Source organism: Athene noctua, chromosome 15 (assembly GCF_965140245.1).
Source record: "Athene noctua chromosome 15, bAthNoc1.hap1.1, whole genome shotgun sequence".
Taxonomy (NCBI): domain Eukaryota; kingdom Metazoa; phylum Chordata; class Aves; order Strigiformes; family Strigidae; genus Athene; species Athene noctua.
Window position 1 is genome coordinate 11,280,587 of NC_134051.1, and position 14,541 is coordinate 11,295,127.

At 42.4% G+C, this 14,541-nt stretch overlaps 1 protein-coding gene across 2 annotated transcripts; it reads right to left on the minus strand.

Moving 5' to 3' along the window:
• Nucleotides 1–270: 270 nt before the first annotated feature.
• DAGLB (diacylglycerol lipase beta) lies at nucleotides 271–14,255 on the minus strand. 2 transcript variants are annotated; one of them, XM_074919492.1, is made up of 15 exons: nucleotides 14,082–14,255; nucleotides 13,297–13,448; nucleotides 11,065–11,239; nucleotides 10,164–10,467; nucleotides 8,968–9,093; nucleotides 7,928–8,055; nucleotides 6,781–6,907; nucleotides 6,328–6,411; nucleotides 5,797–5,874; nucleotides 5,326–5,406; nucleotides 5,103–5,230; nucleotides 4,549–4,617; nucleotides 4,378–4,450; nucleotides 3,133–3,386; nucleotides 271–1,727 (listed from the first exon to the last, which is right to left on the minus strand). In XM_074919492.1, exons 1-15 carry the CDS (start codon nucleotides 14,174–14,176, stop codon nucleotides 1,535–1,537), a joined length of 2,067 nt encoding a protein of 688 aa, XP_074775593.1. In that variant the 5' UTR covers nucleotides 14,177–14,255; the 3' UTR covers nucleotides 271–1,534. The 2 variants fall into 2 exon arrangements, with proteins under 2 accessions (XP_074775593.1, XP_074775594.1); XM_074919493.1 differs by having other exon boundaries at nucleotides 273–1,727; nucleotides 10,164–10,425.
• Nucleotides 14,256–14,541: the final 286 nt, after the last annotated feature.

Genomic DNA, 14,541 nt, shown 5'->3' on the forward strand with positions numbered 1-14,541 from the left:
TGTGTGGTAACGTTTGAGTTTCTGAGCAAGTGTTCTCCTTGTCCTGAATAATCTTCTCTTGTTGGGTGCCCACAGCAGTGTGGCCTTTGGCTCTCCCCAGAGGCTCTTTCAGTGATGCCCTGATGTTAAGAACTAAAATTAAATATGGTACTTTGCAATGTTTCTTCAGAGGCTGACATGAGCATTTGCGGTGTTACTAGCTCAAATGATGTTTTAAAGCTACACAACCAGGGAAAACCACACCTGTTTCACACTGGTGTATGCAAACAGAAGTACCCAGTTAAAAAGCAGTTAGTTAATTTAATAGTTTGTGAAACCATGGCTCTGGTGCAGTAAGTTTGTGCTTCAATGCCTCCTTTTCAAGGTAGAGCCAGGCTGCCCCTCCCCGGGGAGGAGCAGGGCTGGGCCTTCGCTGGGGTGGGGACTCCCCCTGCACAGCAGCTGTAACCTTGGAAGGGGGCTCACACCCAGCGTGCCTGAACATAGGACAACACTTCTTTTAGAGCTCATTTTATTTTAGCTCCATAGTAAATAAATACCACAGCAGGAACATCCACATGGTTATTCTCAATCACATCATGGTACTTATTTCAATCAATACTTTTTAATAGGAAATGCTGCTGCACTTTCAAAACCAAATGTTAAAATGGCTGCACACTAGAAATAAAGAATCCACTTTTTTAAAGTCAGTACAACTGGTTACACATTTTTTTGGGAAAATTAGATCAGGGCTCCTGCTGGAGCTAGAGCTAGTGACAGAGATGATGCCAGAGCATGAACAAATTTTTTTGTTCTCATTAAGTGGTTACAATATTACTTCACTTTAAAATCAAGAAAAGTAGTCATATGGATCAACAAATACAAAAGACAGGTAGATTAAAGAATATTGCACATGTATGTCCAAGCAGCTTTTAACCACAACACTCCCCCCCCCAGTCTGTAAGAAAAATAGTGCAATCGATCAGCAGGGCCGAGGAACAACCACGTGGGCACCTGCCTGCTCCCCCCACCCCCCCGGACACGCACTTACCCCGCTGTGGCTGCTGAGCTGGTGCAGCCCCGCGCCCTGCCCGCCTGCTCTCCGTGCTCCTGTCGCACAACACCCGCCGGGCTTTGCACAGGTCACAGGGCACTGAGGCAGGGGTGTGACGGGACGCTGAAGCAGAACTGGATTTGTTTTTCTTAAGGTCTGCCAGGGCTCTGCTCTAGTGTGTTGGCCGAGCCGTCCTCACGCCCACCCTGGTCAAGGATTCAGCTGGCACCTCAGCTCCTGTGTGCCAGCATGTGCAGGCTTAGCTAGAACTTGTCTTACTGTTCCATTTTGTAAAACTCAACCTTCAGCATAAATGCAGACCCTGTGCTTAAACCAGCATAACATTACTTGAGGTCACTGCCGAAGCAAGGGCCTTAAGACCCTTGTTTATGCAACACCAGAGAAGTACTGAAATACACTTAGGTATGAACATGGAACATGTCCTGAATACTTGAAACCTGCAAAAAAAAAAAGCCCCCACAGCTCATCTGCAAGCTGTGGTTATACTACGTTGGTGTGACATTCTCGTGTTCGACAAGAAATACACGATCCACGGTCCTGAGACAAACTGTCCAGAGCTCTGAGCACAACATCTGGCATGTGGTCTGTGATCATCTTGGGACTTATTAAAATGCTGCTGAAGACTGTTTCAGTTGACCACCTTGCTGTATATTTAACATCTGAAGAGCACAACCTAAAAAAACCAGAAACACACCACACGTACAACAGCTCAGACTGCCAGAACTGGAGCTCAAGGCCAAGCCCAGAACAGGCCCCCTGGAGCCTCCAGACCCTGCTCAGGGGTCAGAGCGCGGTTCTGACCTGCCCCAGCCTGCAGTGTCCCTGGAGGCAGCGCTACGCCCTGCACCAGTGACAGCAGCTGTCAAACAACCCTGCTCAAAGAACCAGGGGAGGAGCCTGAGGGGTTAAGTACTGCACATTCACACGGTTAATGTCACATTTAGGGAATAAGTCACAGTGGCAGCAGTAGGAGACTAGACACTAGATTTAAGGCTGCGTGTATGTATTTAGGATTTTATTTTACAGAACAGTGCATGATGGGGACTCTTGTGTGCTAGTCCAATTAAGAAAAAACATGATTAATTGCTGTGCTGTGGAGTAAATGAAAGAAAAGAAATGAACTCAAAAGTAAGGTAGAAGAGCAGCCCTTGAGAAACCGTGCCAGGTCACAAGTGTTAAAACATCTAACTTGTAAAATCAGTATCAATATTGTTAAACATTAAAGATGTGAAGCTTAAATAAAATATTAATCTACTGAACAGGAGGAAAAAAAAGTGGATTTCTTCTCCATCCCTTTTCTTCCCTCTTCTGTACAGTACAGATTTTTCCCTCCCCCCCTGTAAGACAGTCTTACGCAAGTTACAGATGCTCTTATTTCCATTTGGGAATGAAATGAGAGGATATCAAGTACTGCCTAGCTAGTGGGCTGTTCCAGGTTGTTTTGTCTAAAAAAACTAGTATCAATGAAACACAAACAAAAAACCTGTAAACACAACACTGCCCCAACAAAACCCCAATCCTCACCCTTCCAGCAGTTTCAGCTTTTCTGCTGTCTTTGTCTCACCTTCCTGCACGCAGGAAGCCAAGGACAGGGAACTAGAGGCTGCATGGGCACTCTGCTCACTGGGGCAACTGCACCTCTCCAGTCTGGCCCGGCTGGTGTAATGGGCAGTAATTTGCCTCTTTCTCATTGCCAATATTCATGTGACTACTCAGTAATGAGGTATTTTGTTATCACTTCACTCCTATCAGGACATGAGACAGTTGCAGGCAGGAACTGCAGCCTGCCAAAGCTGAACCTCACAGTCATCTCGTTTAAAACCATCCCCTGAGCACATGCAATGTCTGGGCAGAATAAGGCACGCAGGCATGAAGAGAAAGTTTCCAGGGCCTGAAGTGGAACAGAAAGAAGCAGGGCGGCACAGAGTAAAAACTGAAAGGCTGCTTAATGTGTCATAACCACAAACGGGTATTGGAGATGCAGATGAGATGCAAAGCTGGGCACGTGTACTTACAAAGTGAGAAACAGCTTTAAGATTTTAGGAAAACAGGACAGGGGTGTTCATTATTCTACTTACCTCCTAGAGCTGGATTCTTCTACAACATGGATAATCTTTCCAGGAAGATACAGGTGAGGATACTGAGGTGGTGAATTTAAGTGTGACTCATCCTCAAGGGCATTGTATGAAGGTGACCGATGAACCATTAAACTCTCCTCAGCCAGCAGTGGCTGGGTAAGGGCATCTTGGTTTCTACCATCCAGCTCAGTTGGGAAGTTATCTGGATCTCCTCCAAATACTTCGTACCAACACCCCCGCAGCAAAATCTGGTACTGAATCAGAAAGAAACACAGCTGAACTGAGGTTTGGCATCTCTTCAAGTGACTTGTTCTAGTTGTGTGCTTGCACACACACCATCTGAAACTACAATGAAAAGATTAAAAATGACTGTATGCATATGCTCCCCAAACTTCTTGTTTGAGAAAATCCCTTACTGAATTCTCCCCACAGTAATATCTACTTCACTGATATCTAACCCAAGTCACTAGTAACACTACAGAAAACATGACGATCTTCACCAGACGAATGTGTGGAATCTGCTCTGCAGATTTAAGTTTTCTTGCACCCGTAGCTTCTAACCGTCTGTTATCTTATTCTGTATTTACAACATCACCCAGGCCCTCCACATGACTCCTCATCCTGGGACTACACAGAAATCTTGTGGGTAAAGCAGATTTAACTTTAGCTGTTCAGAAATGGCAGTTCTGAATCTTTAAGCCACTCCCCTATACCTCCAGTATCATCTTGCCCAACATCACACAGTTTCAGCACTTTTAAAACTGTGTTTTCACTAACAGTAAAAAGAGGTAAGCAATTACTACTGTAACAGAAAAATGTTTGCTTTCCAAATGGATTCCGAAGATAAAATGTAAGTAAAAGAACTTACTTACTGATACTAAATGGTTATTAAAGGAAGTAATCTTACTGATTTTTAATAATTTTAGATGATTTTTCCCCCCATTTTCATTTTTTAATAGTTTCCTTTATCAGCATATCTAGCAAAGAGATCGTTTCAGGTCTTGGATGTTACACACAGGTATCTTCCAGGTCTTTCTGAATCTTAATTTCCAACAAGACAGCTTTATAGGATAAGAGACTAACACAAATGTTGCCAAATTAAAAACAAATTTTTGTTCCAAAACACAACTGTAACTCTCATCATTAAGATTAAAAACACACACACCAATTGTCACTTCATTAAAGCTGGGGCTTAACCCAGGTAACAATTCCACTGACTTTTAACCAGGAACTGCATTTAGTTACCTTGGGTCTGTTGCAGTTTGCCACAATTCTCACTATTCTCCTCTTTAAATCCTCCATGTTGGGCATACTTAACCTGTATAAACACATGTAGAACAAAGTAAAGCAAAACCTCCTATCCTCTGCAATCTGACACGTCCCTGAAAGATCAATTTAAAAATATTTCCATCTCACCTTGCAACAAGGTCCTTTCCAACAATGACTGAAACAATGAAATGCTTAGTGTAATCTGCCAGTGATTTGCTTAAAAAAAAAAAAAAGATGCACTTTAGATACACTAAAGAGATACGCACACTTGAGTTTTATGATGATCTTTATCATTCAATAAAAATACAAGTATGTGGCAACAGCAGCAGCATTTGCAGTCAGTTCTTCAGTCAGCTTTCAGACCTACTTGCTGCAGATGACAGAGTAACTTCAATGCTGGTAACAGCATGTGTGGATGTCAAACAGGCCAAGCTAGACTAGGCAGGTGAGCATTTTCTTTCTGAAGCATTTATTTTAAACTCTAATTATACTATCTGAATTCACTAGATAGATTTCATTCTGTTATTTCCCCAAGAACTCGACTGTAATTCAAGATTGAGCAAATCTAATCCTGGTGGAGAATGTATAAACAAACTCCTAACACAGTCCAGCCCAGAATTATCATCTAACATATTTGTCAACTCCTTTGAAGATTTTTACATCTTTGACACAGAATCAAATAGCAGAAGTAAGTCTCTTACCTTAAGAGTCCTCCTGGAGGAGAAAACGCATAACATCTTAATGTTGGGAAAGAGTTCCTGAGCATGATTGCCAATATAGAAGCTGTTCCACCACCCAAACTGTGACCAACTATCACAAGTTTATATTCCTACAGACATAAAGAGAAGTCTGAAACATAGACGGACACAGAAAAAGCTTTGAGTAATTTTTCTGGCAAACCAAATTATTTGAAAGGTAACTTACTGGAGCAATTGTGAAAGCCTGGTTTAAAATTCCATCATTTATTAGCTTTCGATAGATGTAATTTGCAGCTTGAGTTATTCCCTACAAGACAGGATTTAGTTAGAAGAGTATATCCAATCTGAAGTGGGATACATGTATACTTTAAATACAACACCATCACAGAAAAACTTTCTTTTTGCAGAGCTGGTCTTTTCTTTTAACATGCTCCTGACAGAAGTCTAGTTATAACCAAGTGGTCTTGTCCATAAAAGTTTTTGGAATGTTTAATAAGGACATAAAGTCTGACAAGAGGATTACAAATTCTACCTTGCAGTTCCAGAGGCAGTATTTGATGCAACAACCAAGTCACTGAAATAATTTGTGCAACCCATCTCACAAGGAGAATACTCTTCCATTTAACTAAAGGATCACATGTGTTCAGAGTTTCCTTACTGCTGAGATGATTTAAAACCAGCTACAGACTGCACACACCTTATGCACAAAGCCGTTCTCCAGAACATCCTCCAGCGTCAAGTCTTCACAATCCGCTGACAGATCAGTGAGAATGTCCTGTAAACAAGAGCTTTTGTCAGAGCCCTCTGCAGGGCTTCACGGCTCTTGGGTCCCGCTCTGCTACTCCACACTGCCACAGGGACATCACCAAGCTGACCTCCAAGTTTGTAAGCAACAGAACACAAGCCACCATAAGCCACCACCCAGGCAAATATACACAGCAATCACAATTCTGATTTCAGCAACTATTTCCAAGCTGCACAGACAGACATTACAAATGCACCTCCACTCACAGTGAAAAGGAATTACCTCTGCCTGCCCTCCATGCTCTCTCGCAGTGGCACAGGGAATATTACCCCTCCAAGGACAGGAGGGCTGACAGCTTAAGCCTGGAAGACTCATACCTGAGAGTGAGTTGTTTTCCCATGTGCCCGTGTAACAAAGTTTCCTCTAGACACTACAGTTCACCCATTTCTACAAAGCTAATCATACAGATCAGATGGATGATACCTCAAAAGACAAGGTTCCTCTCACTGCAACCACAATAGCTTCTTTTTTGTGATCCAAAGCAACAAAAAATGGAATCTCATAGATCTGGAGGGGAAAAACGTAATCAGTAAAGACATCAACTTTTTATAAGAGTAAATATTTGTCCTCACCTTCTGAAAGCTCTCTTACTGAGCTCTCGTTATTGTATTATGGAAAGAAGCTGAATTATTTTCTTATCAAGTTATTACAAGTGTCTTTATTGCAATACTGAGACAGATTTATGTCAATGGTTTTGTGGCTGTTCCTTTAGATTAGGAAAAAAAAAATCAGAACTGAATGTTTCAGGGCCTGCTTTCATTTGGCTTTGCATCTTGCATGTTATAAATGCTGAAGGCAAAAGTAGAAACTCCACCCCTTGCTTTCACTGAATTAATCACTAAGTTTTTTTGCTGAATGCCTGTCCAGATTGTTTACCTTGTTATGAAAACTGATATGAATGAAGTCTCTGTACTGCAGTCCTGTTATTTTTAGGATGGATCCAAAGTGAAAGTTATGACGATCACTGCCAGTTATATCAGAATCTGTTGGTCTATTTCCGCAACTAACAAACACAGAAGAGAAAAACTTTCATGTTCAAATTTTTTAGGTTTCCTTTCAAGGAATCAAACTCAGTTACATTTGCAGATGATTTCTGCCAGGAATCAAATGTTCTTTTAAAAATTTTTTTAATATATTTTTTTTCCCAGTAATACCAGTAGTCTGATACAAGATGTCACCTCCGCCCACAAACCTGGTTTTGCCTGAGCAGCATGCCATACATTTTCAGCTCAAGGACTGGCAAATACACTGTTGCTACAGGACTATCAGCAGGGTAAACAATGCAATATGAAAAGAATTCTTAAGACTACAGGCCAATGACAGAAAATACAAACAAGCAAAGGGGAAATTAAAAAAAATTCTGTACAGCAGGCTTATCTCACGTTTTATCCACTGTATTATGTGATTTGGGTTTTTTTCCAAGTAATTTTTATTTCAGTAGGTTAAATAATGTCATGGTACTAATTAAGAAAATTATGATTACAGTCACAAATGTCAGTGGTCACTTAAATATACAGTAATCCTACGTAGCATTATGCATACTTCAATACTGACTGTAAACATTTTTTTTAGTAAAGGGAGAAAAGGGAATAAAAAAAATGGAGACTGGAGGGACAGGTAACTTTTGCTAATCCTTTTAAGACAAGGAAAACTGTTGGTACATCCTTATTTCTACACATACATGTGCCCAAAAGGTAGCTCTAAAAAGCCTCAATTTAAAATGTTTGGTTTATTTCCAATTCTTCCTTTGTCATTTTGCTAAAAGAATTTTATCTCTCTCAATCACAAACTTATCTTAAGAAATAAAAGCTAATCTGTTTCTGAGGGTGGAAAGATGTTAGAATTTTGTTTCTACTTTGATGTTTCAATTTGTGAAAGATAACTCCACCAGTCAAGCTCATGTACTCCCAAGAGTGATATAAAGTAATGCAACAAAAATTTTGCTACTGAAACTATTTTATGTCTGCTAACACTAGTTAAATAAAAGGAAGTTATGCGTTTTTAAGCTCGTGATCGAACCTACCAGTCACCACTGAGCTTACAGAGGGCAGTAAATGGGTTGGTGTATATGTAGTAGGGCCAGCCATAAGCAGCTGCAGCGAACAGCATGTAGTGAGCAGCATTCTCCAGTTCGATATCCAAATCGTCTGTCTGAAAGGACATGGGGAAAGAAAAGGAAGGAGAGCAAGAAAGGGCTGTTAGGCAGCCCCAGAATAAAACCTGAACACATACTAGTGAAATGAAATGTGCACTACCCAAAAGGAAAACCTCAAGGTCTAAGAAGAATCAGAAATAGCCACCGATATTCCAGGAATAAGCCTGTTTATTTACATAGCTACGCAGCAAAAGGACCTTGAAAAGCTCTCATTAAATTAGTTTCTTCCAAACTTATACACCAATAAGCTCAATACTGAACATGGCATTCACTCCAAATATGTTAATTAAGGATGTCAAAGGAATGGCTAAAGAGCCTGTAGCAGACCTCTCTGGTAAGCATGACCCCATCACACTGGCTGGATTCAAAAGGAATTTGATAGAAATTGGTTGAAGTAGAATTAACATACTTTGATCAAACACAGACCAGAGAAGGTGAAATAATTTACAAAGGCATTTTACCATAAAGGACTAGCAAAAATTAGCAAACTGTAACCTGTTTTTACTTCTTATCTTGTCTGGGTATTTGCAGTAGACATAATTTAAACAGACCACAATACTAAAAGACTAGCTTTTCAGTTCTGTGCACATACTAAATACTAATTTTCTGTTTCCTTTCTCTCCCAGCTCTTCAACAACAATCAAATGTCCTAAATGGCTCTTTTTTGTACTTATTTCCCCATTCATATAAGTTCTACTTATACAAAAGCAGACAAATGTTTTGACTGCAAACTCATCAAGATGTCTTCACTGCATGTATTTATAAACTGCTGTGAATTTTTACAGTGGTGTTTAATCTTGTTAAACAAACAAAACCAAAACACCCTTGTGCAAAGAACTGCATTTCAACTTGATCTGGTACCACCTCTTAGAGTAATTGTGCCAGAGGCTGCAATGACCCTATCTTACCACAAGGGATGATGGGGAATGACACAGGACTTCCTCAGGCTCTTTTGGGCAACTTTCCATTTTATCTTGCTCTTGATGGAGCAGAGTCAAACCAGCTGCTATGTCACTTGGCACCAGATCAGTGTCCTGTACAAAGAAATAAAAGGGCGCTTAAAACTATCCCACACCTCAACACGGCAAAACTCTCATAAGAAAATGCACATGGAATTCTATTTTTTCAGTTTATGTAAATACATTTCACTGAGAGACAACGTGCATTGGAGAAATAGGTCACAGCAGCATCTAACCTCCCACCCCTTTTGTACACATCGAATGTTTTCTTCAGTAAGACCAATGACAATTCTACACCTGAAGTTCATCACTTAACAAGATCCCTGACAGAGTCCTTGCTCAGCCATACAGCAAATAGAAGTCCAGACATTATTGATCACTGTTCTATACCACCATGCGAAAAGTCCTCTATGCTGAGAACAACTAAGAAGGATTTTACACAGGAGAAGGCTGAAGGGTTTTTATTCAACTATCTGGGGCAGTTATCTCTGTGTGACTCACACCCTTTAGCCTATAAACCACTGAGTAGGCTGTAATCAGCATGCCCAAGTACTGCTTCATAAACAAGAACTGTTAGTCTTGAAATCATGAACAGACTTCAAAGTCAACATTGAACTGTGACTGCCCAAGCAGTAGGTGACATAAACTAGAGCTCAAACACCACTCCCATTTGGCAGTTGCTCTCTGTTGCCAAAAAGCAACTTCCTGCATGTGCACGCTCTAGTCTGGCATGTGCTCAGAGGTGGCTCAGAATGGAAAGACTGCCGTAACATACTGTGGGGCTCATTTTTTTAATAGTCAGAAAGTAATCTGATTCTTTGTTATGGGTATAAGTCCTTACTCATCATCAGTAGGAAAAATGCCTCGATCTTGATAAATTTAGGGAAAGAAAATCCCTTGTTGTCCTGACTAGATACTCACCTAAGGAGAAAGAATGCTGTTTTCTCACAGCCTTTGTTAAAGGGAGAGAAAAATCAGTGCTGTAAACCTTGTACAAGAATCACCTTTAATTTTGAAAGTGGCATATTCAAAACCTGATTTCAAGGCACAGGGTAGCAGGGACCTCTGGCTGAACAAAGGTACATGTGTGTTGCAATGTCTGCATTCAGAGCTAGTCGAAAGAGAAAAAAAGCTTTCCATCTTACTGAGAAGTAGTTGCGGAAAAGCTCTGCGATACTCGTAAAAGCCACTCGATGATCATCATCTTGCACAATACAACAACACAGTAACCTGATTCTTTTTTCCCAGACTCTGGTGGCTGTGTTCTTCACGTTATACAGCAACTGCCCTGACTGGCTGCTTTCCAGGTTCCGATTTACACTATCAGTGAGGTAAAAGGTCTTTTTTCCCCCAAGTGGATCAAAGACAATTACAACTCCAATGATGGTAAAGATGATGATAACCCAGCTGCAAAACAGAAGTGAGATAAAAAGTCCATGAAACCAGATGCTTCTGACAAGTATGCAAGAAAACACAACTATAGATCTTGACAGAAAACAGTTAGGTATGAAATACTGTATGAACACCATGTTACAGTCTTAAGGGTGCATATTTTGTTATGGGGCTTTCAATGCCCTAGGCACAAGAACAAGGCCGTCGGCTCATTTCACACAGGGCACCAAACTCAAACTCACAGCCCTGTGCTTTAGAAATAGTAACCCAGAGGCGTGAAGGCTCCATTTTTCACTACCAGTGATCTAGTTACCACCCTCTTCACACTTACCCAGCTTTCTACATTCCCACCTATCCCTCTGACCCTTTCTGATCTTCACCTCCTTTCCTTCACTCTAGCATGTGCTCTCTCAAGGCAAGTAGCTCAAACTTGTTTAGGGAAGGATATCAACTTGTTCTAGCTATCTAGATTTAAAAATTCTTCTCCTTCCACAATGAAAATGCTTCTATGAGAAACCACAATAATTTATAAGAAATATCAAAGTCTCCAACTGCTGGAAAAGCCTTCAGTAAATACATACAGAAAACACGTCAGCAGTATTTTCCATCTCACGTGCACTATCAAGCTTAGATTTGGAGGGGAGGCACCTCTACCTTGCAATAACTGTCCCCATGATGACATTTATCACAGTCTTCTCACAGTGCACACTGCTGTCTGACACCCATACAGCTCCCAAAACAGCCCAGATGAGTTCAGGCAAATAGAGAAGTAGGCGAGTATAAAGTAGCTTGGGAAGTGATTTTCTTGGGCCTGGATTAGATATTGTTCCTGAAATGACAGGAAATTTAAAAGAAGAAGTGTTCATAAATGCATCTTAAGTACATAAAGTCCTACCTGGATATATGAATTTTCTGAGCTTTACAGGAAGTAAGGAACTTAATTGAAACTATATTTTCATACTAATGGAAAGCTATCACTGAAGCTGAGAAAAGCAAACCAACAAGAGCTGTGGTTCTTAGAATCTACTCTACTAATACCCCAAATCACTCTCTAGTCTGAGACAGTTCTGCAGTGAACTTGAAGCAGTAGTGCTGCGCCCAGCAGAAGCCAAGGCAGCATCCTGGAGCACTGGCTCACCTACAGTTCCTCATGACTTCTGGTCATTTATTTAGCTTTTAGTCGGCCGAATATTTCATTTTTAGATGCTACTTTGCTGTACTACAATGAACTTCTATTTACTGAGTCACTAAATAATAAATTCACTCACATTTTTATTTAGGAAAACAAAAGTAGCACTATTACCCGGATAAATACTTCTTAAGACTATCTGCTGTATTGTTAGTGTATTAAGAACCTCTCCCTTTCAACACTCTTAGGCAATAGAAAGGGAGTGATTTTTGGCCAGCTCAACTCCTTATACCAGTTTGCTGATCACAGGGTAACGAGGTGGTGGGGTGTGTGTGCTCATGTGTAGTCAGGGTAATTTGTCAAGGCTTAAAACACTGCAGAAAAAAAAAACCTTTGGAAACTATTTTCCAATTACAAAGCTGTGGTTCATATCCAGTGACAAAGCTGTTTAAAAAGCCCTTGATCCAGTGGCCACTTATTCCCACTCCTGGGTTGTAGCCACTGCAGCAGCACAGAAGCTTACACAGATGCAGTCAGATGGAACTGTGGTCCCTGAAGACAACTTCTTTCCCAGCACCACAACCCGGGGTGTGAGTTCTCCAGTCAGGATCACCACGGGCATCACCAACCCCACGTCAGTACAGTGCAAGGGGTGGTGCAAGAACCAGCGCTCCCAAATCCACACGCTATAACCCCAGTCCAAGACATCTCACCCTTAATTTTCTTGGAAATTCGGCCTCAGAATTCTTCAATTTTTTAGTTATTATGGCCTTGTAGATGTACTTTTATATCAAACAGCTCTTTTCTCCCTGGTATTTACATCTCTCACCTCCTCAACTTTGATATAAACATAAGTAGCATAACTTGGCTAATCTTCCTTTCCCTCCCCTGGAAACTGCAGGAAAACCAGTGGTTAGATTCAAGGACAGGATTATTATCCACATCTCTGGTCTATCATAATTTCTCTTCATGTACTCTCTATGCATCTTTCCATTTAAATAATTTAAATACTCTCTTATTTACAATGTGATGTGGAAACCAATATATTAGAAATTGTGGGGTCTCATCTATTACTCCAGAGACCTCACATATATTTCAAATTAATCTTCCTAACATCACTTTGATAATGAGGTGCCTCACCAGGAAAAGTTTTCCTAGCATTTTTTAACCCAAAATGAACCATTTCTACAAATGACTAAAAGTTGCATTGGGGTCCTTACTTCTGTTTAGCCATTCACTTCAAGTGGTAAGTCCTGCTCTATTTAAAAGTACTTACTGCATTAGTTTTGACATTTATATGGATCACTTTCCTGTGTGTGTTTTTTCCTAAGCAATCTACGGCAGCTAATGAACTTTCACAAGACATGACTAAATATGCCTATGCAAGGCAAAGCTAACATGGTACTTCAGATGAGAAATTGATTTTGAATAAATTCCCCTAAATTCCTGTCAGATAGGTTGAGCTGTTCCATTAGAGGTCATGTATTAATGGTGAATGCAGAGGGAGTTTTTAAGATGCTCGATGGCAATGAACATGTCACTATTAGCTGCACTAAGCTCTTGTATCCATTTATTATATTAGATTCCTAACAGAGGTAATACTATTAGAGCAAATATATTAATGCTGACAGTTTCTCAAGTTTGACTACCATAAGAGCACTTGAATTTGATCTTTTTAATGTCAACTCCAGATTAAAAAACCCATCTATAATACAATCCTACTAGGCAAATATAAAATATTATTATTAACCGTTTACCTTGCATACTGACGTATACAAGCGCAGATAAAGCGCATATTATAGAAGCCAAGAGAATGAGGAGGACGAGCAAGTAGCTGTGCAGTAATCCTCCCCCAGGACAGTTAAACTGCCCCTTATGAACTGTGTAAAGAGCAAGAATTCCAATCCACCTACACGGAAGAAAGATAATAAAAGTTACAGTTGGAAGGGAAAAGTGCATACTGCAAAGTGATCACCTGATATATAGTTTTTATCTTAATGAAAGCATTCCGCAAACATTAATAGAAAGGGAGTTGTTATATAATGAATTTGTCAGAATGAAACGACCGCACGAATACTCAGCAGTAATTACAACAAAGTCGTCTGCAGACCGAGCGACAGACACCCTTTAGGGCACTGCTCATTTCCGCAGGTGCCAAATAACGGAGGCCGATCTAAGCAAAAGAATCATCGTATTAATTCTTGAAGTAACGAAACGACATTAGCGCTAGCCAGCGATTAAATACAACTGAGCGATTATGGTTCCGCGCGTACAGAAGACAGCGCAGTGATTATATGACGCTACGTGATTATCTGACTCAAGGGAACCTTCACAAAACCGCCGCTTTCCTCCCCGCTGATGCAACGCTTCTGATGAAGGGGCCAACGCCGCAGCTGGCGGCCGAGGGAGCCGCTCAAGCCGCAGGAGGCCGACAGTGCCGGCGGCGAGCGGCTGCCGCGCCTGGAAGAGGCCCCCGAGGCGAGGCGGCGGCGAGCGCCTCTGACCGACGGCCGGGCTGCGCCGGCCCCGCGCGCCGCCTTACCACACCAGCCTGACGAAGAGCTCGAAGGCCCCCGGGAGGACGAAGTCGTCGCTGCCGATGGCCCAGCGCCTGCCGAACACCACCAGCCCCGGCATCCTGCGGGCCGCGCCGCCGCCGCGCCCTCACGCGCGCCCGAGGCCCCGCGCCGCCGTCCCGCCACCCCCAGGGCCCGCCCGCTCCCGCAGGCCGCCCCGCCCACCCGGGGGCGGGCGCGACGTCACGGCGACGCGACGTCACGACGCACCGCGCGGCACCCCGAAGTGCTCTGCGGGCCCCCCCCCCCGCCTGATTGGGCCAAGCCGCGCACGCGCCCCGGCTGGCGCCCGCCAACCCGACCCCGGCCACGCCCCCCTCCGCGCGCGCCGACGGCCCGGCTCTTCTCCCAGGCGCGCCCGCGGCCCGGACGCATGCGCAGAGCGCCGCCCGCCCGGCCCCGGGAGCGGCGGGAGGGAGGCCCCAG

Bases quoted from the DNA above. Each gene is read 5' to 3' on its own strand.
- DAGLB (XM_074919492.1), bottom strand. From the start codon at position 14,176: ATGCCGGGGCTGGTGGTGTTCGGCAGGCGCTGGGCCATCGGCAGCGAC. The intron at 6,412-6,780 runs GTAAACAATCTG...TTTCCCCTCCAG, and splicing joins ATATCAGTTTTCATAACAAG to ATCTATGAGATTCCATTTTT. The intron at 4,618-5,102 runs GTAAGAGACTTA...TTTTTTTTTAAG, and splicing joins CCTCCAGGAGGACTCTTAAG to CAAATCACTGGCAGATTACA.